This window comes from Sebastes umbrosus, chromosome 1 (genome assembly GCF_015220745.1).
Source record: "Sebastes umbrosus isolate fSebUmb1 chromosome 1, fSebUmb1.pri, whole genome shotgun sequence".
NCBI classification, from domain to species: domain Eukaryota; kingdom Metazoa; phylum Chordata; class Actinopteri; order Perciformes; family Sebastidae; genus Sebastes; species Sebastes umbrosus.
This window is the reverse complement of record NC_051269.1, coordinates 1,507,161-1,532,653: the sequence shown is the minus strand read 5'-3', so window position 1 is coordinate 1,532,653 and position 25,493 is coordinate 1,507,161. Positions and strand designations below refer to the sequence as shown.

At 41.9% G+C, this 25,493-nt stretch overlaps 1 protein-coding gene across 1 annotated transcript in view; it reads right to left on the bottom strand.

Moving 5' to 3' along the window:
- Nucleotides 1–25,493, bottom strand: part of ptprt (protein tyrosine phosphatase receptor type T) — a 382,622-nt gene that overhangs the window by 278,574 nt on the left and 78,555 nt on the right. Inside the window, 1 exon segment of the mRNA XM_037782155.1 lies at nucleotides 1,780–1,940. Within this exon segment, the coding sequence (XP_037638083.1) occupies nucleotides 1,780–1,940 (161 nt within the window).

Below are 25,493 nucleotides of genomic sequence, written 5' to 3'. Positions count from 1 at the left end.
AAACGGTCTGTTATAAGTAGCAATGGTCTGTTATAAGTAGCAACAGTCTGTCATTCTTTGCAACAGTCTGTTATACATTGCAGTGGTATGTTATACATAGCAACGGTCTGTTATATGTAGCAATGGTCTGTTATACATAGCAACGGTATGTTATGCGTAGCAACGGTCTGTTATATATAGCAACGGTCTGTTATACGTAGCAACGGTCTGTTATACGTAGCATTGGTCTGTTATACATAGCAACTGTCTGTTATGCATTGCAACGGTCTGTTATGCGTAGCAATGGTCTGTTTTACATAGCAACGGTTTGTTATGTGTAGCAACAGTCTGCTATATGTAGCAATAATCTGTTATACCTAGCAACGGTGTGTTATAAGTAGCAATTGTCTGTATGTATAGCAACGGTCTGTTATGCGTAGCAACTGTCTGTTATACGTAGCAACGGTTTGTTATAAGTAGCAATGGTCTGTTATACCTAGCAATGGTCTGTTATACGTAGCAACGGTCTGTTATACGTAGCAACGGTCTGTTATGCATAGCAACGGTCTGTTATGCGTAGCAAAGGTCTGTTATTCATAACAACAGTCTGTTATACGTAGCAATGGTCTGTGATACGTAGCAACATTCTGTTATACCTAGCAACGGTCTGTTATACGTAGCAATGGTCTGTTATGCATAGCAGCGGTCTGTTATACATAGCAACGGTCTGTTATATGTAGCAATGGTCTGTTATACATAGCAACGGTCTGTTATGCGTAGCAAGGGTCTGTTATACGTAGCAACAGTCTGTTATAAATAGCAACGGTCTGTTATGCGTAGCAACAGTCTGTTATAAGTAGCAACGGTCTGTTATACATAGCAACGGTCTGTTATGCGTAGCAACGGTCTGTTATACGTAGCAACTGTTTGGTATCGATTGATACATAACAACAATCGGTATCAGCAGAGAGGAAAATTATTATATATTTTATATTATATATGTTTATATTGTATTATATATTTTTTATATGGAGAATTAAGAAAATGAAGAAAGGCTCACCTAAAACAATTATAACAGTTTAAGTGTACGCTATATTCAGAATATTTTCACGGCTTCATCTCGCCGTCAGACAACCCTTTCCTTCTCCTTTCTGACGGGGAAGTGAAATGAAAGTGAAACTTCTCTCGGCTCTCTCTGAAACCAGCAGGCTCCAATAACTAAAACAGTATAGATGTATTAAGATGTTATCAGTATAGAGATTGCCTGATTAAATAAAGATTACATTAAATTAAAATAAAACATTGACTCTGCTCAACAACACAGATAATCTATCAGTATATACACACATCCTGCTTCCTGTTGGCTTATTAGGACTCATTTTATCATTTCTTATTCTTAACATGCAGTCATGTCCGTTGGTTTCTATGAATACACAATATAGGATATGTATATTTATATATATATATATATGTCTACTTCCTTCAAGTTTACACACCAACACTCTGATAACCATACTATTAAATGCAGGGTACTATAGGGTTAACTTTATCCCTCTACCAGGGAATAGGTGAGGTCTGTCTCTTCATAGCTAAACACTCAGGGCCACGGGAATAACTCCATCCCTCCATCCCTCCATCACAGAGAACAGACGTCTGTTGGTTTGTTTACGTGTTTAACCTGTTCAGTCTATCAGCCTTTTCATCCATCCATCACTCTCACACACACACACATACACACACACACACACACACACACACACACACACACACACACACACACACACACACACACACACACACCTTGATGTAGACGTTGAGCGTTCCCGGGCTGGCTCCGTCGCGGCTGGACAGCGAGTACAGGAAGTCGATGCAGTGGGTGTCGTTCTCCTTCAGGGTGGGCATGTAAAGGTGAGCCTTCTGCCCCGACGCCCGGCCCGATGCATTCACCACCATGAACGAACCTACAGCCACACAAACAGGAAGTGAAACCGTTCAAATATGATCAGTACAGGTGCACTTTAACACAGAGGATCTCTGCTGACAGATTCTGGTTTAAAGGAATAAAAGCAGCCAATGAGATGATTGCATCCAGGATGTTGTACAGGTGCTTCTACTGGTTTCTACCGTCCCAGTAGAGTCATACAGTGCTATACAGCACTATACTGCTGCACTCATGCAGCTCTGTCCACTTCACTATGTGTCTGTGGACGTGGACACAGTGTCCCAGAGTGTCCCACAGTGTCCCACAGTGAGCAGGCTTATAGAGCTGCATAGAAATGTCCTGGAGAAGATTTGTGGACATCAGCAGATGTTGAAGTAAATGTTAGACGTCCCTTTGGGATGACACAGACGTGGAAAGCCTAATTAGTTTGACCTTTACGTTGTAATAGGCGATGATGTCATCATACACAATAGCAGCCATAACAGTCCTTTGTATAGTGTAACCAATAAACATCATGTGAGAATCACTCTCTCATATTTTAATATTTTTAATCAAGTGTTTCCAGAATGGGTCAGACTTCCTTCTGTTGTGTGATATGTATAGTATATAATTTATTTATATATACTATATAGATATTTATTTTTAATATTAAAAAATCAAGTATAACATGGTTGGTTTCTACTCTCTATGAATCCTCTGTCTTAACCGTCGTTAACGAATTCTCTGTCTTTACCGTCGTTAACGAATCCTCTGTATTTACGTTGTTAACGAATCATCTGTCTTTACCATCGTTAACGACTCTTCTGTCTTTATCATTGTTAACGACTCCTCTGCCTTTACCATCGTTAACGACTCTTCTATCTTTATCATCGTTAACGAATCCTCTGTCTTTACCATCGTTAAAGACTCTTCTGTCTTTATCATTGTTAACGACTCCTCTGCCTTTACCATCGTTAACGACTCTTCTGTCTTTATCATCGTTAACAACTCCTCTGTCTTTACCGTCGTTAACGAATCCTCTGTATTTACCGTTGTTAACGAATCCTTTCTCTTTACCATCGTTAATGACTCTTCTGTCTTTACCATTATTAACGAATCCTCTGTCTTTACGGTCGTTAACGTCTCTTATGTCTTTACCGTCATTAACAAATCCTCTGTCTTTATCATCGTTAACGAATCCTCCGTCTTTAACATTGTTAACGACTCTTCTATCTTTACCGAAACAAGCGATTCCTCTGTCTTTACCGTCGATAACGAATCCTCTGTCTTTACCTTTGTTAACGAATCCTTTGTCTTTACCATCGTTAACGAATCTTTTGTCTTTACCGAAACTAACGATTCCTCTGTCTTTGCCATCGTTAACGACTCCTTTGTATTAAATGTCGTTAACAATTCCTCTGTCTTTACCGTCGTTAACGAATCCTCTGTCTTTACCGTCGTTAACGAATCTTCTGTCTTTACCATCGTTAACGAATCCTCTGTCTTTACCATTGATAAAGAATCCTCTGTCTTTATCGTCTTTAACAACTCTTCGGTCTTTACCATCATTAACGAATCCTCTGTCTTTACCATAGTTAACAACTCTTTTATCTTTACCATCGTTAACAACTCTTTTATCTTTACCGAAACTAACGACTCCTCTGTCTTTACCGTTGTTAACGACTCCTCTGTCTTTACCGTCGTTAACGACTCCTCTGTCTTTATCGTCGTTAACGAATCCTCTGTCTTTATCGTCGTTAACAAATTTTCTGTCTTTACCTTTGTTAACGAATCCTTTGTCTTTATCATCGTTAACAACTCTTCTTTCTTTACCGTCATTAACATATCCTCTGTCTTTATCGTCGTTAACGAATCCTCCGTCTTTACCATCGTTAACGACTCTTCTGTCTTTACCGAAACTAAAGATTCCTCTGTCTTTGCCATCGTTAACGACTCCTCTGTCTTTACCATCGTTAACGACTTCTCTGTCTTTATCGTCGTTAACAAATCCTCTGTCTTTACCGCCATTAACGAATCCTCTGTCTCTATCATCGTTAACGAATCCTCTGTCTTTACCATCGTTAAAGAATCCTCCGTCTGTATCATCGTTAACGAATCATCTGTCTTTACCGTCATTAAAGAATCTTCTGTCTGTATTATCGTTAACGACTCCTGTGTCTTTACCGTCGTTAACGAATCCTCTGTCTTTACCGTTGTTAACGACTCTTCTGTCTTTACCGTCATTAACAAATCCTCTCTCTTTATGATTGTTAACGAATCCTCCGTCTTTAACATTGTTAACGACTCTTCTATCTTTACCGAAACAAACGATTCCTCTGTCTTTACCATCGATAACGAATCCTCTGTCTTTACCATCGATAACGAATCCTCTGTCTTTATCGTCGTTATTGAATCCTCCGTCTTTACCATCGTTAACGAGTCTTTTGTCTTTACCAAAACTAACGATTCCTCTGTCTTTGCCATCGTTAACGACTCCTTTGTCTTAACCGTCGTTAACAACTCCTCTGTCTTTACCTTTGTTAACGAATCCTCTGTCTTTATCATCGTTAACGAATCCTCTGTCTTTACCATCGTTAACGAATCCTCTGTCTTTACCATCATTAACGAATCCTCTGTCTTTATGGTCGTTAACGACTTCTCTGTCTTTACCATCGTTAACAACTCTTCTGTCTTTACCGAAACTAACGACTCCTCTGTCTTTACTGTCGTTAACGACTCCTCTGTCTTTATCGTCATTAACGAATCCTCTGTCTTTATCGTCGTTAACTAATCCTCTGTCTTTACCTTTGTTAACGAATCCTCTGTCTTTATCATCGTTAATGAATCCTCTGTCTTTATCATCGTTAACGAATCCTCTGTCTGTATCATCGTTAACAACTCTTCTTTCTTTACCGTCATTAACACATCTTCTGTCTTTATCGTCGTTAACGAATCCTCCGTCTTTACCATCGTTAACGACTCTTCTGTCTTTACCGAAACTAAAGATTCCTCTGTCTTTGCCATCGTTAACGACTTCTCTGTCTTTATTGCGTAAACGAATCCTCTGTCTTTACCGCCATTAACGAATCCTCTTTTTGTATCATCGTTAACGAATCCTCTGTCTTTACCATCGTTAAAGAATCCTCCGTCTGTATCATCGTTAACGAATCATCTGTCTTTACCATCGTTAAAGAATCCTCCGTCTGTATCATCGTTAACGAATCATCTGTCTTTACCGTCATTAAAGAATCTTCTGTCTGTATCATCGTTAACGAATCCTCTGAAAGTATCATCATTAACGAATCCTCTGTCTTTACCATCGTTAAAAAATCTTCTGTCTCTATCATCGTTAACAAATCCTTTGTCTTTACCATCGCTAACGAATCCTCTGTCTTTACCATCCTTTACGAATCCTCTGTCTGTATCATCGTTAACGAATCCTCTGTCTTTACCGTCGCTAAAGAATCCTCCGTCTGTATCATCGTTAACGAATCATCTGTCTTTACCGTCAATAAAGAATCTTATGTCTGTATCATTGTTAACAAATCCTCTGAAAGTATCATTGTTAACGAATCCTCTGTCTTTACCATCGTTACTGAATCCTCTGTCTTTACCGTCGTTTAATGAATCCTCTGTCTATACCACCGTTAACGAATCCTCTGTCTTTACCGTCGTTAATGAATCCTCTGTCTTTACATTTGTTAACGAATCCTCTGTCTATACCATCGTTAACGAATCCTCTGTCTTTACCATCGCTAACGAATCCTCTGTCTCTACCAACTTTAGCAATTCCTCTGTCTTTACCGTCGTTTACGAATCCTCTGTCTGTATCGCTGTTAACGAATCCTCTGTTTTTACCGTCGTTAATGAATCCTCTGTTTTTTACCATCGTTAATGAATCCTCTGTCTTTACCGTCGTTAACGAATCCTCTGTCTTTACCGTCGTTAACGAATCCTCTGTCTCTACCGTCGTTAATGAATCCTCTGTCTATACCATCGCTAACAAATCCTCTGTCTTTACCGGCGTTAACGAAACCTGTGTCTGTATCGCTGTTAACGAATCCTCTGTTTTTACCGTCGTTAACGAATCCTCTGTCTTTACCGTTGTTAACGACTCTTCTGTCTTTACCGTCATTAACAAATCCTCTCTCTTTATGATTGTTAACGAATCCTCCGTCTTTAACATTGTTAACGACTCTTCTATCTTTACCGAAACAAACGATTCCTCTGTCTTTACCATCGATAACGAATCCTCTGTCTTTACCATCGATAACGAATCCTCTGTCTTTATCGTCGTTATTGAATCCTCCGTCTTTACCATCGTTAACGAGTCTTTTGTCTTTACCGAAACTAACGATTCCTCTGTCTTTGCCATCGTTAACGACTCCTTTGTCTTAACCGTCGTTAACAACTCCTCTGTCTTTACCGTCGTTAACCAATCGTCTGTCTTTACCATCGTTAACGAATCCTCTGTCTTTACCATCGTTAACGAATCCTCTGTCTTTACCATCATTAACGAATCCTCTGTCTTTATGGTCGTTAACGACTTCTCTGTCTTTACCATCGTTAACAACTCTTCTGTCTTTACCGAAACTAACGACTCCTCTGTCTTTACTGTCGTTAACGACTCCTCTGTCTTTATCGTCATTAACGAATCCTCTGTCTTTATCGTCGTTAACTAATCCTCTGTCTTTACCTTTGTTAACGAATCCTCTGTCTTTATCATCGTTAATGAATCCTCTGTCTTTATCATCGTTAACGAATCCTCTGTCTGTATCATCGTTAACAACTCTTCTTTCTTTACCGTCATTAACACATCCTCTGTCTTTATCGTCGTTAACGAATCCTCCGTCTTTACCATCGTTAACGACTCTTCTGTCTTTACCGAAACTAAAGATTCCTCTGTCTTTGCCATCGTTAACGACTTCTCTGTCTTTATTGCGTAAACGAATCCTCTGTCTTTACCGCCATTAACGAATCCTCTTTTTGTATCATCGTTAACGAATCCTCCGTCTTTACCATCGTTAACGACTCTTCTGTCTTTACCGAAACTAAAGATTCCTCTGTCTTTGCCATCGTTAACGACTTCTCTGTCTTTATTGCGTAAACGAATCCTCTGTCTTTACCGCCATTAACGAATCCTCTTTTTGTATCATCGTTAACGAATCCTCCGTCTTTACCATCGTTAACGAGTCTTTTGTCTTTACCGAAACTAACGATTCCTCTGTCTTTGCCATCGTTAACGACTCCTTTGTCTTAACCGTCGTTAACAACTCCTCTGTCTTTACCGTCGTTAACCAATCGTCTGTCTTTACCATCGTTAACGAATCCTCTGTCTTTACCATCGTTAACGAATCCTCTGTCTTTACCATCATTAACGAATCCTCTGTCTTTATGGTCGTTAACGACTTCTCTGTCTTTACCATCGTTAACAACTCTTCTGTCTTTACCGAAACTAACGACTCCTCTGTCTTTACTGTCGTTAACGACTCCTCTGTCTTTATCGTCATTAACGAATCCTCTGTCTTTATCGTCGTTAACTAATCCTCTGTCTTTACCTTTGTTAACGAATCCTCTGTCTTTATCATCGTTAATGAATCCTCTGTCTTTATCATCGTTAACGAATCCTCTGTCTGTATCATCGTTAACAACTCTTCTTTCTTTACCGTCATTAACACATCCTCTGTTTTTATCGTCGTTAACGAATCCTCCGTCTTTACCATCGTTAACGACTCTTCTGTCTTTACCGAAACTAAAGATTCCTCTGTCTTTGCCATCGTTAACGACTTCTCTGTCTTTATTGCGTAAACGAATCCTCTGTCTTTACCGCCATTAACGAATCCTCTTTTTGTATCATCGTTAACGAATCCTCTGTCTTTACCATCGTTAAAGAATCCTCCGTCTGTATCATCGTTAACGAATCATCTGTCTTTACCATCGTTAAAGAATCCTCCGTCTGTATCATCGTTAACGAATCATCTGTCTTTACCGTCATTAAAGAATCTTCTGTCTGTATCATCGTTAACGAATCCTCTGAAAGTATCATCATTAACGAATCCTCTGTCTTTACCATCGTTAAAAAATCTTCTGTCTCTATCATCGTTAACAAATCCTTTGTCTTTACCATCGCTAACGAATCCTCTGTCTTTACCATCCTTTACGAATCCTCTGTCTGTATCATCGTTAACGAATCCTCTGTCTTTACCGTCGTTAAAGAATCCTCCGTCTGTATCATCGTTAACGAATCATCTGTCTTTACCGTCAATAAAGAATCTTATGTCTGTATCATTGTTAACAAATCCTCTGAAAGTATCATTGTTAACGAATCCTCTGTCTTTACCATCGTTACTGAATCCTCTGTCTTTACCGTCGTTTAATGAATCCTCTGTCTATACCACCGTTAACGAATCCTCTGTCTTTACCGTCGTTAATGAATCCTCTGTCTTTACATTTGTTAACGAATCCTCTGTCTATACCATCGTTAACGAATCCTCTGTCTTTACCGTCGTTAATGAATCCTCTGTCTTTACCATCATTAACGAATCCTCTGTCTTTATGGTCGTTAACGACTTCTCTGTCTTTACCATCGTTAACAACTCTTCTGTCTTTACCGAAACTAACGACTCCTCTGTCTTTACTGTCGTTAACGACTCCTCTGTCTTTATCGTCATTAACGAATCCTCTGTCTTTATCGTCGTTAACTAATCCTCTGTCTTTACCTTTGTTAACGAATCCTCTGTCTTTATCATCGTTAATGAATCCTCTGTCTTTATCATCGTTAACGAATCCTCTGTCTGTATCATCGTTAACAACTCTTCTTTCTTTACCGTCATTAACACATCCTCTGTTTTTATCGTCGTTAACGAATCCTCCGTCTTTACCATCGTTAACGACTCTTCTGTCTTTACCGAAACTAAAGATTCCTCTGTCTTTGCCATCGTTAACGACTTCTCTGTCTTTATTGCGTAAACGAATCCTCTGTCTTTACCGCCATTAACGAATCCTCTTTTTGTATCATCGTTAACGAATCCTCTGTCTTTACCATCGTTAAAGAATCCTCCGTCTGTATCATCGTTAACGAATCATCTGTCTTTACCATCGTTAAAGAATCCTCCGTCTGTATCATCGTTAACGAATCATCTGTCTTTACCGTCATTAAAGAATCTTCTGTCTGTATCATCGTTAACGAATCCTCTGAAAGTATCATCATTAACGAATCCTCTGTCTTTACCATCGTTAAAAAATCTTCTGTCTCTATCATCGTTAACAAATCCTTTGTCTTTACCATCGCTAACGAATCCTCTGTCTTTACCATCCTTTACGAATCCTCTGTCTGTATCATCGTTAACGAATCCTCTGTCTTTACCGTCGTTAAAGAATCCTCCGTCTGTATCATCGTTAACGAATCATCTGTCTTTACCGTCAATAAAGAATCTTATGTCTGTATCATTGTTAACAAATCCTCTGAAAGTATCATTGTTAACGAATCCTCTGTCTTTACCATCGTTACTGAATCCTCTGTCTTTACCGTCGTTTAATGAATCCTCTGTCTATACCACCGTTAACGAATCCTCTGTCTTTACCGTCGTTAATGAATCCTCTGTCTTTACATTTGTTAACGAATCCTCTGTCTATACCATCGTTAACGAATCCTCTGTCTTTACCGTCGTTAATGAATCCTCTGTCTTTACCGTCGTTAATGAATCCTCTGTCTTTACCATCGCTAACGAATCCTCTGTCTCTACCAACTTTAGCGATTCCTCTGTCTTTACCGTCGTTTACGAATCCTCTGTCTGTATCGCTGTTAACGAATCCTCTGTTTTTACCGTCGTTAATGAATCCTCTGTTTTTTACCGTCGTTAATGAATCCTCTGTCTTTACCGTCGTTAACGAATCCTCTGTCTTTACCGTCGTTAACGAATCCTCTGTCTCTACCGTCGTTAATGAATCCTCTGTCTATACCATCGCTAACGAATCCTCTGTCTTTACCGGCGTTAACGAAACCTGTGTCTGTATCGCTGTTAACGAATCCTCTGTTTTTACCGTCGTTAACGAATCCTCTGTCTTTACCGTTGTTAACGAATCCTCTGTCTTTCCTTGAAGCAGACCATACCATGATGATCAGCATCTTCCTGATTGATGAGCGTTCCTCTCTACTCTCCGCCGTGTCTCAGGGTTTGTTAGTATAATTTCTGGTGAGCTGCAGAAATGCTTGGCCAGGTTTGTGCACCGTTCGGCTGACTGCTGATGCTTGATGCAGCAAAAAAGCGAAAACAAGTGGAGCTCTCTAATTCACTGGAGGCGTATATCAGCGTCTTAATGTATCCACGCCCTGAGGGTTCTGAACCACGACAGAAAACACATTTTCTCCGTCGACTCGTGGTTTAAGTGTGTTTTAGTCTCTGCTTTATGGCACAGGATGGAGCTTTTATGGGTCGGCCGGCTCCATTTGGCTGGCTGCCATCACACTGAGAGTTAGAAGAGGGCTACTGAATCAAGCAGGTGTGACTGAGCGGCTCCAACACTGTCTGTTGGTCGCTCTTTTGAGGTGTGAGAGTGTCCTGAATTAATGAAAGAGAGAAGAGGTATGTGTTTCAGACAGCAGTTAAGAATATCTTTGGGTTCTTTAACTTTACTTTGTGTGTTTCTTTGATGTATATAAGCTGATGAAACGCTGCTCCAGATCCTGTATACTGATTCACAACATAAAACCAGACTCATCTGTGTTACATCTGTCTACCACAGTTTAGTACATGTTTAGAGGATTTATACTCAGTAATAAGAGGTTAAAATACAATCTATTTGTTGGTTTGATTGCTGATGCGTCTAAGCAGAACCTGTCCTAGATGTCACGGCATTTGGATGTTAAAGTGCAGTGACTTTTCAACAGGAAACTTGGAGCCACAAATTCAAAGAGGTGGACTACTGTACTTGTGAGGACATTTATTGACATTTATTTCTTAGAGGCTTATTGTGACCTTAACCTGGCCCAGATTCTAACTTTGACCAAAACTCAGGTCTGGAGCCCTGAATAAATACTCTATCTTGTGGCAGAGGAACGTTAGTTCAGTTAGTATGTGTTTCCCAGGCTGGTCTCATCCACAGTTCGTAGCTATACCTACTAAAAGAAAATCGTTTGTATCCCATGAAATCAATTTGTATGAAATCCACGCAATAGTGAACCAGGAAGTATAGAGAGCGGTGAACGTCGTGTAGGGAGGAGGTCGGGGTGGATGGGTGGGTCTAAAAACACCAGACTTTCACCAGGAGACCGCTGTTGGTGCCCCGTGTGAAACCAGAAGTCAACGTTGATTAACGCCAGTCCAGTGTTATTTTGCACATCAGTTTGTGAAATAGTCACTAAATTGAATCCGTCATATTCGTGGTCATAGACATGAATTTGCCTTTTTTTTCCATGATGCTCAGCACGACTTTCAACAACGTATATTGTGTGAGTTTTCCTACGAATGTCCAGCAACACGAGATGCACGTGTCAATTTCCTCTCCAGTTTTTTCAAAATAAAACTCCTTAGTTAGGTTGAGTAAAAGATGGTGGTTTGGGTTCAAATAACTCCAGAAGTGCTGCAACTGAAGTTCAGTAGCTACAAATAAATCAGCGTTGACTTCTGGCTTCACACGGGGCACCAACAGCGGTCTCCAGGTGAAAGTCTGGTGTTTTAAGACCCACCCATCCACCCCGACCTCCTCCCTACACGCCGTTCACCACTCTCTATACTCTGGTTCACAGTTATGTGGATTACATAAGAATTGACTTCATGCTGACTACCATGAAAAAATTTGAAATTTGTGTCTACGTACACAAATCAGTACGTTAAATATCGTGACACACAGTACACCAGAATCGTCTTAAAGCACAATACACCAGCTTCATCTAACAGCACAATACACCAGCTACATCTAACAGCACAATACACCAGCATCATCCAGACATAAACAGAAACATCCTCACACACATGAACCTCCCACAAATACTGCTCCAGGATACAACAATAAAATAAAATAAAATACAACCGATAAACAGTCACAGATACACAAACACAGCTCCCTAAGAACAAGACACACACACAAATCTAATCATGACAAAAGGTCGAAGAGTCTGAGGGGTTCAACTATCATTTACTTTAGAAAGAAATCCAGCTAATACAAAAACATGTGTGTCTGTTTCCCTCTCTGCCCACTTCTCTAACTCCATAAAGCTTGATCTCATGTCTGCTCTGTAAACTTCTTTACAGGGATTGTTTCATTTAAAATTCTCTTTTTAAATATAGTTGACTTGAATCAAGTCGACAGTCAGACGATAAGTGTGATGTTTGTTACCCAGAGACTCTCCTCACCATGACAACCGTCTCCATGGGGGAAGCAGACGTGTTACAGCATACATTCACTCATATACACCAATGACACATATGTGTAAAACACACACACACACACACACACACCAGAGAACAGAAGACCCACTTCCATATAATGAAATATCACTCACACACAGTCTCACACTACAACAAGCGCTCATTTCACACGTTGTTTCCCAGCTGTGAGGTCAGAGAGGAGCAATTTGTTGACGTGAGAAAACCTGATGAATCTGTCTTCCATGTCAACACACACACACACACACACACACACGCACACACACACATACACGAACACACACACACAAACATCAAAATAAGTGGGTCAACTCGGTGCAACGTTCCAGCACATACAGCCACACGAGACCAGATGTTTTCACAGATACTGTTGAGAGTTGTATTTTCCACAGCCGTCTGCATCAAAAGGCAACAGACGCCTCGACTGTGTCTTTGAGCCACTGAAGTGCCTTTGAGCAGAGCGTTTAACCCCCAGCTGCTGAGGAGGATCTGCACAGTGGTGTTGATCTGTTTAGAATATTATTCTTGTTTCAGTACACTGAACAAATGCCGGTTCAGATACAGTACGTTTCTCAGTGGGACAGAACAGAAGGTTTACACTAAAACAGCTCCTCAAATCCTGCCGTTTGGTCAGCGTCGTTTGGTCAGCGCCCCCTCGGCATCGGAGACCGACATACGGAGGTACCCTTTAGCAACCCTGTGATGAACCGGGCTGTCAACTAACTCCAATGTAAACCCAGCCACAGCGTTATTCTGCGGTCGGAGCAGTGAAGCAGTATTAATAGAGTGAGAGTCCGGTCAAGGTGGAGGGAGGGGAAGTGGACGGGTCAAACAGACACAAGACTTTCAAACAGGAGACCGCTGGTCATGTCCCGTGAAATTACAAGTAACGCTGACGGATTTTTCACACCAGTCTTTAGTCACGTAACTCGTCGGTATCGTCAGTCCTGTGAGTCATTAGTCAGTGAAGTTAACGTCAAGGGAAGGAAGAGAGTAAAGGAAGGATGACACTGAGAGAGGAAAGGAAGTAGAGAATGACAAAGGAGACAGAAAGGAGGGGAGGACTGAGGAAGGATAGAGGAGCATCAGCTGTGCTGCAGACGGGACTCGAGCTGGATGACAAAACACAATGACTCATCTTCATCATCATCATCATCATCATCATCGTTATGAAGGCAGAGGGAATCACTGGAGTCAGACAGACAAACATCACAGAGAACCTTGGCCCATTTCACACATTTAGTACACCCAATTCCCCCTGAGGTCACACTCTATCTCACACACACACACACAGGAACCCATATGTTGTGTGCCCTGAATGGATAATGGCTCTGCATCATCATCATCATCATCATCATCATCAATATATATATATATATATATATATATATACAGATCCTTTAAGTCCTGTATAAGTTGCGAGGTGGGGCCTCCCTGGATCGGATTTGTTTGTCCAGCACATCCCACAGATGCTCCATTGGAATGAGATCTGGAGAATTTGGAGGTCGAGTCAACACCTCCAACTCACCGCCATCCACATGATGTAAAAGAAAACGTGATTCATCAGACCGGGCCACCTTCTTCCATTGCTCCATGGTCCAGTTCTGATGCTCACGTGCCCATTGTAGGCGCTTTTGGCGGTGGACACGGGTCAGCACAGGCACCCTGACCGGTCCCCATACACAACAAACTGCTCCTCACTGTGTGTTCTGACACCTTTCTATCAGAACCAGTATTAACTCTTTCAGCAGTTTGAGCTCCAGTAGCTCTTCTATTGGATCAGACAACACGGGCCAGCCTTCACTCCCCACGTGCATCAATGAGCCTCGGGTCTGACCCTGTCGCTGGTTCACCGGTTCTCTTTCCTTGGACCACTTTTGGTAAGTCCTGACCACTGCAGACCGGGAACATCCCACAAGAGCTGCAGTTCTGGAGATGCTCTGACCCGGTCGTCTAGTCAGCACTATCTGGCCCACGTCAAAGTCGCTCACATCCTTACGCTGGCGCATTTGTTCTGCTTCCAACACAAAGATCAAAGTTCAAAATGTTCACTTGCTGTCTAATATATCCCCCCCACTGCCAGGTGCCATGGTAACCAGATAATCCATGTTATTCACTTCACCTGTCAGTGGTCTGAATGTTATGGATGATCAGTGTATATGAAAGTCAACGTGATAATAACTCGTTGATGCAAATTAGTTTTAACTTCACTAATTTCTTTAATGCATTAATACAACAATTTTAGGTCGCAGCGGCTCAGCTTGTCGAGAAGGAGGTTAAATAACTTTGGCGAGTAAAAACTGTCATGTTATTGTTACCTCTCTGTTATCTATTACCTCCAGGTATATTTCAGTGTGTCTCTGCCTGTTATATATCTCTATATTCATACTATTGGAACACAGGTTGATGTGCACATCGCCAGGAGATGGATACCAGCTTACAATGAGCTGCAGTTTAGATATGATCCATTCAACAACATGAAGAAGCCTTTCAGACGTACTTTATGGTATGTACTGTCTGTTTCTGGGAGAGGATGGTAACAACACATGGTGATAATAGAGACCTCAGTTGTGTGGTATCATCACAGCGTCCCTGTCCTCCGTCCCTGAGCTCTAATCTGACGAGTGACTAATCAATAAGTGAAGTGTCGTTATCAGATCAAACCACAAAGAGCTCATTCATCCATCCGAATGGGAGTGTGTGTTCTCATCCTTCTGTCTCTGTCTGTCCCTTCTTTATTATCCGTCCTCTTCCTGTCTCTCTCTCTCTCTGTAAACACAAACGCCTCGCCATCACATAGGAATTTACTTCCAATACGAGGCCAAAGAAAAAGCTTTTAAAGCATCAAAATCAAATTCATTTACCCCGATTACAGCACAGCAGCTGCTGTGTCTCAGTGTGTGTGTGTGTGTGTGTGTGTGTGTGTGCGTGTGTGTGTGTGTGTGTGTGTGCCTGGGGGGTTTTGTCACTCTTCACAAACCTCATAAATAGCTCCCATAATGCTTTTACATTGGTTTACATTGCGCTTGACTGCCTCTCTTCATTTGTACAAAATACAAAAGCCCAATTTTGACACTTGGCCAACAGCTCGCGGCAAACAGCGAGTTTAAGAGGAGAATAAAAGAAAGAAATCACAATGACGAAGCAGCTCTGTCTGAAGAAGAGGAGTTTAAGAGGAGAATAAAAGAAAGAAATCACAGTGACGAAGCAGCTCTGTCTGAAGAAGAGGAGGTTGAGCTGGAGCCGGGGCTTTAAGGGTTTCTACCGGAGCAGGACAGAGTCTGTGGCGTACGCATCAACACACCGTATCATTATCTACGTCTCTATCAGACAACATCAAATATTATCAGCAGAAAAACTTCCTATCTACATAACAAACTTTTTACACAACAAGGGCGTTGTGAGGTTCAGACATGAAAGCAGTTTGTGCAACAAAGCAGAAAGCAGCGCCGACTAAATCACTCTTTAATAGATCAATTACATCGCCAGATTTCCTGTTGAAACACGCCGGCGATGCAAGATGTTCACAGAGTACGGCGTGCTGAAACGGCTCCCCGGGGTCCGGGCTCAAAGCGTGCCGCCGTGTAGCTCTTAAATCTCTCTTTCATTCTCCTCATCGGATGTTTTGTGTGTGTCGTGTTTTGGATTAAGACGTCCTCTGAGCTCCGAGCGAGGAGCTCTCGCCGTTCTTTAAGCGTCTAACAGCTCGGTTTACATCTGTAATTTGGACGTGGTTTAGAAATCCGGCGATAGAGAAGCGATGTGATGGTGTAGAGAGACATCACATGTGTCCAAATGTGGCCTGGAAACGTCCATCAGGCAGCTGCTGAGGCTCTTTATTACTTCATCTCACTGTCAACTCTTCTTCTGTGGTGTCGGTATTACAGTGATGGGCCAGCTGGTACTATGATGCTACTACTACTGACTAAATGGTAAATGGACTTGGACTTATATAGCGCTTTTCTAGTCTCCTGACCACTCAAAGCGCTTTACACTACATGTCAGCATTCACACACACATTCATACACTGATGGCAGAGGCTACTAAGGTGCCAACTTTGCCCAACAGGAGCTGATCTAAATACTCATTCACACACCGATGGCTATGCCGTCGGGAGCAATTTAGGGTTAAGTGTCTTGCTCAAGGACACATCGACATGTGACCTTGAGCAGCCGGGGATCGAACCACCGACCTACCGATTGGTGGACACCCTGCTCTACCCTCTGAGCCACAGCCGCCCCATATGGACCAGAACCTCATAGAACACTGAGAAACACCAGAACTATTGCTTTAACCTACATGTATTGTAGTAAGACACTGACTATGGATCAGAACCTCATAGAACCCCACTGAGTAGTGTGTTGAATAAAGAAGTGATGGATGAGGTGTCACACACAGCCTGCAGGCCTCGCTGCAATTCTTCCCTAATAAGGAGGTGAAGACAGGCCGTTGGGCGTTATTGATCAGGCCTCTGTTTCCTCATAGATAGCTAATCAATAGTGAGCCTAGAAGTCACACACAGGTGAACCCAAACAGTAAATCCCTGCTCCAGATGTGACCCGTGGGAACTCTAAATCCCAAAAGCCCTTGCTGCGTTGGTGGGTTGACCTATAGGAGATCGAAGACGGAGCATGTGACTGCTGACGCCAGAGACAATGGACGGGGGGTCTGCCCCCCCCCTCATCCCCCACTGTATGTGTGTCTGTGTGTGTGTCTGTATGTGTGTCTGTGTGTGTGTGTGTGTGTGTGTGTTTACTCAGTGATGGATGACTCCCATCCTGTAAAGAGAACATGAAAAATGGTAATAAAGTTTAATATTGTTCTCTGCAACGCAGATTTATGACTCAGAGAATTAAACATCCGTTACTCATTGAGAAACTGATTTACACACACACACACACACACACAAACACGCACACACACACACACACGTACAGAAACAGAAAGTAGCCTGCACATTAGCAGACGTGCACACACAAGCTCCCCGCCCTCCTCCCTCCTCTTCTCTCCTCTCCTGTCCTCTACTCTCCTCTCATCTCCTCTCCTCTCCTCTCCTCCAGGAGAGAGGAGATGAGAGGAGAGAGGAGGGAGGGAGGAGAGGAGGGAGGGATGAGAGAGGGAAGAGGGAGGGAGAAGGGCGGGGAGTAGAGGAGAGGAGAGAGAGGGAGGAAGGAAGGAGGGAGGGAGCGGTGAGAAAGTAGAGGAAACAAAAGAAAAGAGAAATAAAAAGTAGGAAGGACATAAAGAACCTTGAGCAACCTTGACCTGAAGTCATAAGTCATAATTATGGTTCATAATGTTTAAACATTATACATAAGCAGCCTTTCACTGTTTCCATGTAATCCACACGGACAAGAGGGAAAGGTCGTCTGTCTCTCTCATTCATTTTTTTAAGATTTCTAAATAGATGTTTTAATACCAGAATCAAATCTCCGTGGTCAAACGGGCCGACACTACAACTGTAGAGCACCCAGATGCTGACATTTCTGTTCTCTGCATTGAAACGGCCCCGATGGAGCTGACCATGGATGGATAAAGAGAACGGAGCTGACGGGAGAGCTAGAGACCACCTTGGAGAAGTTAGAGGAAGTAGACACGTGGAACTACGTCCGCTTTTCAAAATAAGGTGCTACCCCTGGAGCGGGGTTTCACCTGGATCTGGATGTCACCTGGATTGTGGCTGCATCTGCTGCCGCGTCTGCTGCCTGCTTGACACCAACTGCTACCATCATTAATTCAATCCGTCTGTACGAGGGACTACCAAGGCTAACGAGGGACTACCAACACTTAGTGACAAAGTGGCAGCCTGGAGAATGAGACTTCTCGGTCACTGCCAAAGACATCAAGAACTCCCAGCAAGCATGCTGATGCTGCGGGAACCAACGCACGGGCATCGATCACAGGGACGTCCCACACCAACATACATGGACGTACTGAGGAGAGATGCTGGACAGTGCTGGCGAGCTAGCCAGATGTACGGAGGACTGAGACAGCTGGAAGCTCCACTTGAAAGCCCGTCTGGGGACGACCCAATGACATCAATTCCAATAGTTGTATTATCACTCTTTTCCATCCACCACTATTGGTTTTGTGTTATCAGTCCTACTTGTATTAGTTATTACAGCTGCTGGGCTACTATTGTGGTTGCCTCTCTCTCTCTCTCTCTCTCTCTCTATCTCTCTCTCTATCTATCTATCCCCCCAGCCGGTATCTGCAGATGGCTTCCCACCCTGCGCCCGGTTCTGCTCCAGGTTTCTTCCCAGTAATCGGGGAGTTTTTCCTGGCCACAGTGCGCTTGGTGGATCCTGTTGGGTCTCTAAACTATGGTGTATGGTCATAGACCTGCTCTATATATAAAGCGTCTTGAGATAACTTCTGTTGTGATTTGACGCTATATATAAATAAATTGAATTGAATTGAATTAACAAAGGGAACTGTATATAAAAAACACATCTATGGAAATAAGATTGATTGGATTATATTCAGCAGAAGTATAAAACATTACATGGCCTTATAAATTAAAAAGAAAATACCACTAATCTGTGAGTGAAAGGTCTTTATTCTTTGATTTTTGGGTTACTGGATAAAAAAGCAATAAATAATTCCTGACAATGATCCTGATATATTTGACTTCAGGACATCTCTGACTACATACATGCTGAAAATCAAACATTTTACTGGATTCATTTAGAGATTTTACAAAGTCCCTAGTAGTGGATGATTCAACTTGTTCCCTCCATGGTCTAGAGGTAAACAAGTTAACAACAATCACAATTAAAGCCGCAAGCGGCATTTCGCGGGTTATAGCCTTTCGCGCTCAAAGCGCCCCCCTAGTCGCCGATTTAAATGACACTTTCAGCGGATGTTTCAGCTACTCTTGTGAACATATGCTGCAAGTTTGGAGATGATGGGCCAAAGGCTTGTGAAGTTAGGTCTATTGATGTGCTGAGCCCTCCCCTTAAAAATGAATTGGTCAATATCTTCACAACACAATAATATATCAACAAGCTTTATGCAACCTTTGATGAGCCTGGTCCAATAATGATTCGCAGAAAATATGCCAGCAATCAGACCTACGGTTTAGGAGGAGATGTCAAAAATGTGTTTTTCAAAAAATTCAACATGGCGGAAAATTTAGTTGGTGGACTTTCGTGGTCCAAGAGACTTTTTTGTAGATCACATTCAGCAGCACATGTCTGTCAAATTTCAAATTAATAGGACTTATGGTGTGAGGGGGCTGGCCTTGAAAACTTTTATAGCGCCACCATGTGGCCAATTGTTTTCATATTTTATGTGAAGCATTATGACATCATGTACAGTTATGGTACCAAGTCTCATGTCTCTAGCTCGTTCCAGCTCACAGCAAATTGAGCAAAGGCATAATTTAGCATAAAATGCTAAATAGGCCACGCCCACATGCACCGATCAATATGACACTTCACATCTGTGTTAATACTTGCCCCCAGAGTATGTGCACCAAATTTGATAAAATTCTGTCCACCGGATCTTGCGATACAAGTTTCTGATATTTGTGGCACCCCCTATGGGTCAAGCGGAAAATGCTTTGGTACGCCTATTCCCAAACACGTATTGAAGATATCTACCAAGATTTATGATGATTTGACTAATGGTCAATGAATTATGGCGAATTTCCTGCTAAGCCCTTCCAATTGTAAAGTTTGTTGGTCAACAGTTTCATAACGCAAAGAGTTATCAATAAGCCTTATGCAACATTAGATGAACTTAGTCCAATAATGATACACAGAAAATTTGGTAGCAATCAGACCAACGGTTTAGGAGGAGATGTAAAAAATGTGTTTTTCAAAAAATCCAATATGGCGGAAAATCTAGTTAGGCGGACTTTAGTGGTCTGAGCAGCTTTTTTGTAGAGCACACGGAGCTGGACATGTGTGTCGAGTTTCAAGTCAATCAGACTTACGGTGTGAGGGGCGTGGCCTTTCCAAAATCGCGTGTTTGGGCGTTAATTACAGTGCCACCATGTGGTCGATTGCACTCATATTGCTTGAGAAGCACATGCACATCATTTCCAGTTATTCTGCGAAATTTCATGTTTCTCGCTCATTCCAGCTCACGGCAAATTGAGCCGCGGCATAAGACAACAAATAAAAAGAACAAACCGGCACAAACTCAATAGGGTTATGCCCCTTCGGGGCTATAACCCTAATAAATCACAATATTGAATCACAATACTTAAAAATCACAACGCATATTGAGTCAGCACCCAAGTATGGTGATAGTATTGAATCAGGAGATAGGAGGATCGTCCCAGCTCTAATAGAAACACACACTAGAGTTTAATGTGGAGCCTACAGCTGGATGTGAGGATCTAATCTGGCCACTAACTGGAGATGAAACACATGAAGGCTGTCAGAGATATCTGAGCTGCTCTCTTCTCCAGCTCGTCATTTTCAGCCATTATTGCTTTTCTCTCAGTGTTTGTCCCATTCAGTGTCTCTCTTTCTCTCTCTCTCTCTCTCTCTCACACACACACACACACTCACATCTAAACAGAGAGAGTTATCACCGGCCTACAGGGACCCATTACTCCTCTGATCCAAGGCTTTTATACGCTGCCTCGCTCTTAAAAAACACCATTTATTGCTCTCCCTGATACATCGTGTGTGAGTGTGTTTGTGTGTGTGTGTGTGTGTGTGTGTATGTGTGTGTTAAAGAGTCTAAAATGAGGAAGAGTAAAAGGCATAAAGAAGTCATTTTAATGAACGCTATAAACACACGTTACTGTGGAGTGATAACAGATAACAGCTGCTGTGTTCTGTTCAAATGAATCCAACACACACAGCACATCTATTGATATTAATAACATTATTAAAAGTCTGTTTGGACTTTATTTTTACCAGCAGAAAACTACAGTCGTATGTACTGTATATAAATATACATATTATAAAGTGATAGCCCACTTTATGAGCTGTTAAACATCCGATAGCTTTATTGATCCTGTTAAAGTGGTGGATGTTCCTTCAACCAGCAGTTAGTGGTCTATTCATGGCATCACACCATGCTGCATTAAATGTCTTTATCGTAATGGGTCTAGACGGATACCAGTTTTTCCAGACTGTCCTCTATCAGGACATATTAACCATTAACTGTCTGTAATGGGAGACACTGAGGATAGACCCAGCTGCATTCACTGTGAGGAGGAACCAGAATATAAAGAGCCAATCACAGAGGTTCAACCTCATAGTGCCTTATCTATCTATGGAGTGATGGAAGATAGAACACCATCAAGACCAGACATCCATTCTTGAAATGGTGAACAAGAATCTGGTGGAAAGCATCTCGACCTTTAACGTGGCCGCTTGGTAAGGACAAATGTAAAGGGAAACTGTCAGGAGTGTTTAACATGGCAGTAAAATGAGAATGTATTAAAGCACAGATAAGCAGCAGGCGTGTACTGAAAACCAAGAAGAAAGCTCTAGACCAGAGGTCACAAACCTGCGGCTCTTTAGCCTCTCTCCAGTGGCTTTGACAAAAACAATATATGGAAATGCATAAAAGCTATTTTTTACCATCATTGTTGTAGGCCTAAAATGTTTCTTACATTCTCCAATTGTAAAAAAATATGTAGCCTATACACCAGATAAAAACTTTCATCATTTCCATCAACTAAATTGCGCATCATGTCCTACAGTATGTATATCTTCGGCCCAGCGCCTTATCCTCTCATTTTGCCGAACCTTAATAGCTCAATAGGCTAGCTATGGATTCCAAATCCACAAAAAGAAAAGTTTTCAGCAATGTAATAGTGCGTGGACAGATTCAACAACAAAAACAGTCCTATTAAAAGACATTTTCAGAAGAAGCACACTGCTTTTGCTGAATAGCCAGCAGGAGCTTCCAGCCAGATCTCCTGAGAGGTTTCTTCAATGTCCTGTTCTCATTTGGACTTGGGTCTTCACTGCATTAGAATCAATAGCCTGTGTTACCTTCATTATGAGGCTCAGATATGTTTTGCGGCTCCAGACAGAGTCAAGGCTTCTGACCCCTGCTTTAGACACAACAACTGACCCGTCCCGTCCACTGGACCCACAATCTGAACTGCTTCCCTCAGGAAGGCGCTTTAGACGCCATGAGACACCAAAAATATCTATTAGAAATGATTTGTCCCAAACAGAGTTAAATGATTAAATACATAATTACCCCCCCCTCCCCCCCGTGCTGAATCTGCACATTGCACACCTGTAATAGGCCGACTGAACTGTATTTCATTACATATGATTGAATCCCAATAGTTTTACTGTTTCTCACTGTTGTCTAATTTTCTAAGATCCAAAACCAGTTGTTGGAATGGAAGCGACTAAAGGAAGGTTTTAAACAGACGCAGTATATTAATGAGAGTATGAAACAGAGTGAGACTACAGAGTCTACTGTCCTGAGAGACGAACTCACTGTTTACTTCCCTCCACTGACGACAGCATGACTTCAGCTCACTGACTCTCCACAGTGAAGGGAACGGATCCGTTTAGAAAATACAGAAAGAACAGATTGTATGATTGTCTCAAGAGAGAAAGAGCCAATCAAATCTACTCTAAAGACAAACAGCCAATGAGACTCACTCTGAGAGGAGCCGGTGCAAAAACAGAAACATTAGATCGTTCTATAATAAACTTTGAGAGTGATCCATATAGATCTATAGATACATTCATCTACCCGTCCATCTCACCATTAACTCCTCTTTCATCCTTCCAGAACAGTCCAGTCGCACAGCAGTTCGTGAAATAGTCACAACATTGAATATATTGATTTGTGTGCGTACACAAGAATTTAAATTTTTTTTCATGATGGTCAGCACAAAGTCTATTCGTATGTGATCCACGTTATTGTAAACCAGGAAGTATAGAGAGCGGTGAACGGCGTGTAGGGAGGAGGTCGGGATGGATGGGTGGGTCTAACAACATCAGACTTTCACCAGGAGACCGCTGTTGGTGCCCCGTGTGAAACCAGAAGTCAACGCTGATTCATTTGTAACTTCTGTTCTACAGTTACAGCACTTCTGGAGTTATTTTAACCCAAACCACCATCTTGTACTGAACCTAACTAAGAAGTTTTACTTTGAAAAGACTGGAGTGGAAATTGACACGTGCATCACGTGTTGCTGGACATTTGTAGGAAAATGCATGAAAAACATGTTGTTGAAAGTCGTGCTGAGCGTCACGAAAAAGAAGGAAATTTGTGTCTATGAACACTAATCTAATAGATCGAATTTTGTGACTATTTGACGAGCTGCTGTGAGACTGAGTTGTCCCTAACTAGATCACATCGTGTCCTAAAGATGGAATGCCTTCCTGGATTGTTGATGCTGTCGTCTGATTTAGACGTCTCATAGGTTGAACTCAAAGTTGGGAAAGATGTGCTTCAGCTTGTAAACATCTCTTGTGAATTATTTAAAACGTCTGCTTTCTTTTTGTGGAAAACGTCTCTATAAATCCAATAATATCCCAGTGAAATAATCCCGTCTCCCTCAGTGACGTACCTGTTCTTCCTATAGAGCAACTACTGTATGTGTTCATCCTCCTCTCCTCCCTCTCTCTCTCCATCACTCACTCGTCTTCCCTTCATCCAGTTCCTCTCATCTCTTACCGCATGTCAATGACAGCTCTATCTGCTGTAGTCTCAGTTACAAAGGGCCGTTACCAGTCAGGTAATCCATCTATCTCCCTCTCTGTGGAGGAGGAGCACTGCTGTAATGGAAGAGACTGACAGCTCTGCTCAGCTCTCAGAGCCTTGTCTCAATGATGCTCATCCAAGAAGGAAAGTGCTGTTGAAAATTTAACAGGACTTTTCTTTTTTTACTTGCCGTTATTTAGTCAGGAAAAGTTTGCAGAGGAACGACTTTTCTTTCAGTTCTGAGATGACATTTTATTCACCAGTTACAGAGCGGAGACCTGAAGGTGTGGCAGCACAACTTTACATGCAAATAACTCAGCCTGTTTGCAGGAAAAGGCCAGATAATGTATAAGGCGTTTAGCGTGCCATAAGTAGGCCTTTCTTGATTTCCACGAGTCTTGCGTACGCCATGTATCCTGAACTGACTATGATGTAAACACATCCACGTATAAATGCTACAGTAAGAGTTAGTGACGTCGAATAAGAAGAGAGAAAGACCACTGATGGTGGGAGGGTCCAACAAACACAGGACATTAACCAGGAGGCCGTTGGTGATCACTGTGGCTTTGTTACATTGCAGAAATCTCAAAATGTCTCAAAATGAAAAAATTGCATTTTTTAGCGATTGGATGGCGAGCACTTGTGTTGTGTAAACTGCTCATAACCCATTATTGTCAATGTAGCTAGGAGAGCCATCCATCCTCTGAATGCTCTAGGTCTCTAGTCTGATCCATCCATCCTCTGAATGCTCTAGGTCTCTAGTCTGATCCATCCATTCTCTGAATGCTCTAGGTCTCTAGTCTGATCCATCCATCCTCTGAATGCTCTAGGCCTCTAGTTTGATCCATCCATCCTCTGAATGCTCTAGGTCTCTAGTTTGATCCATCCATCCTCTGAATGCTCTAGGTCTCTAGTCTGATCCATCCATCCTCTGAATGCTCTAGGTCTCTAGTTTGTGGCTGTAAAGTTTCATGAGGCTGTGATTATCCAAGAGGTCCCTACAGGTCATTTATACAGTGGGGTGAAGATTCACTACAATGAAATGGCTCCGATGGGGACTGACATCATCACACATGAATGTCACGAAATGTCACGTGTTTTTTGAAGTCTGTGACGTGTTTTCTGTATTTCTTCCTGTACGTGTTTTACTTAGTTTACGTACTTATTTTAAGCCCAACCAACATGTTTTCCCTTACCTTAACTAAGTGGTTTTCTTGCTTAAACCTAAATTGTCACACGAAAAGTGGCGTACAAATGACAGGCGAAAAGGCTAAAAAGCGTCCTCATGACACGCTAAATGTCCTTGTAATGTCGTGGTATTTATATGCCTTCCTGAGACCCGGTTGCAGTAACACACGCTACACTAGTTTTAAACTGATCCTGTGTTTAATGATCTAAATCGCATGTTAGAAAACTAAAGTGAAGGTGAACGTTGTTGTTAAACATCATCATCTATATCATCATATGATTCAGACTTCATAACGTTGGAGCTTCCTCTCACCATAATCCTTTCCCTTCATGCACAAACACACAGCACATGCACACAGTGAGAGACACTG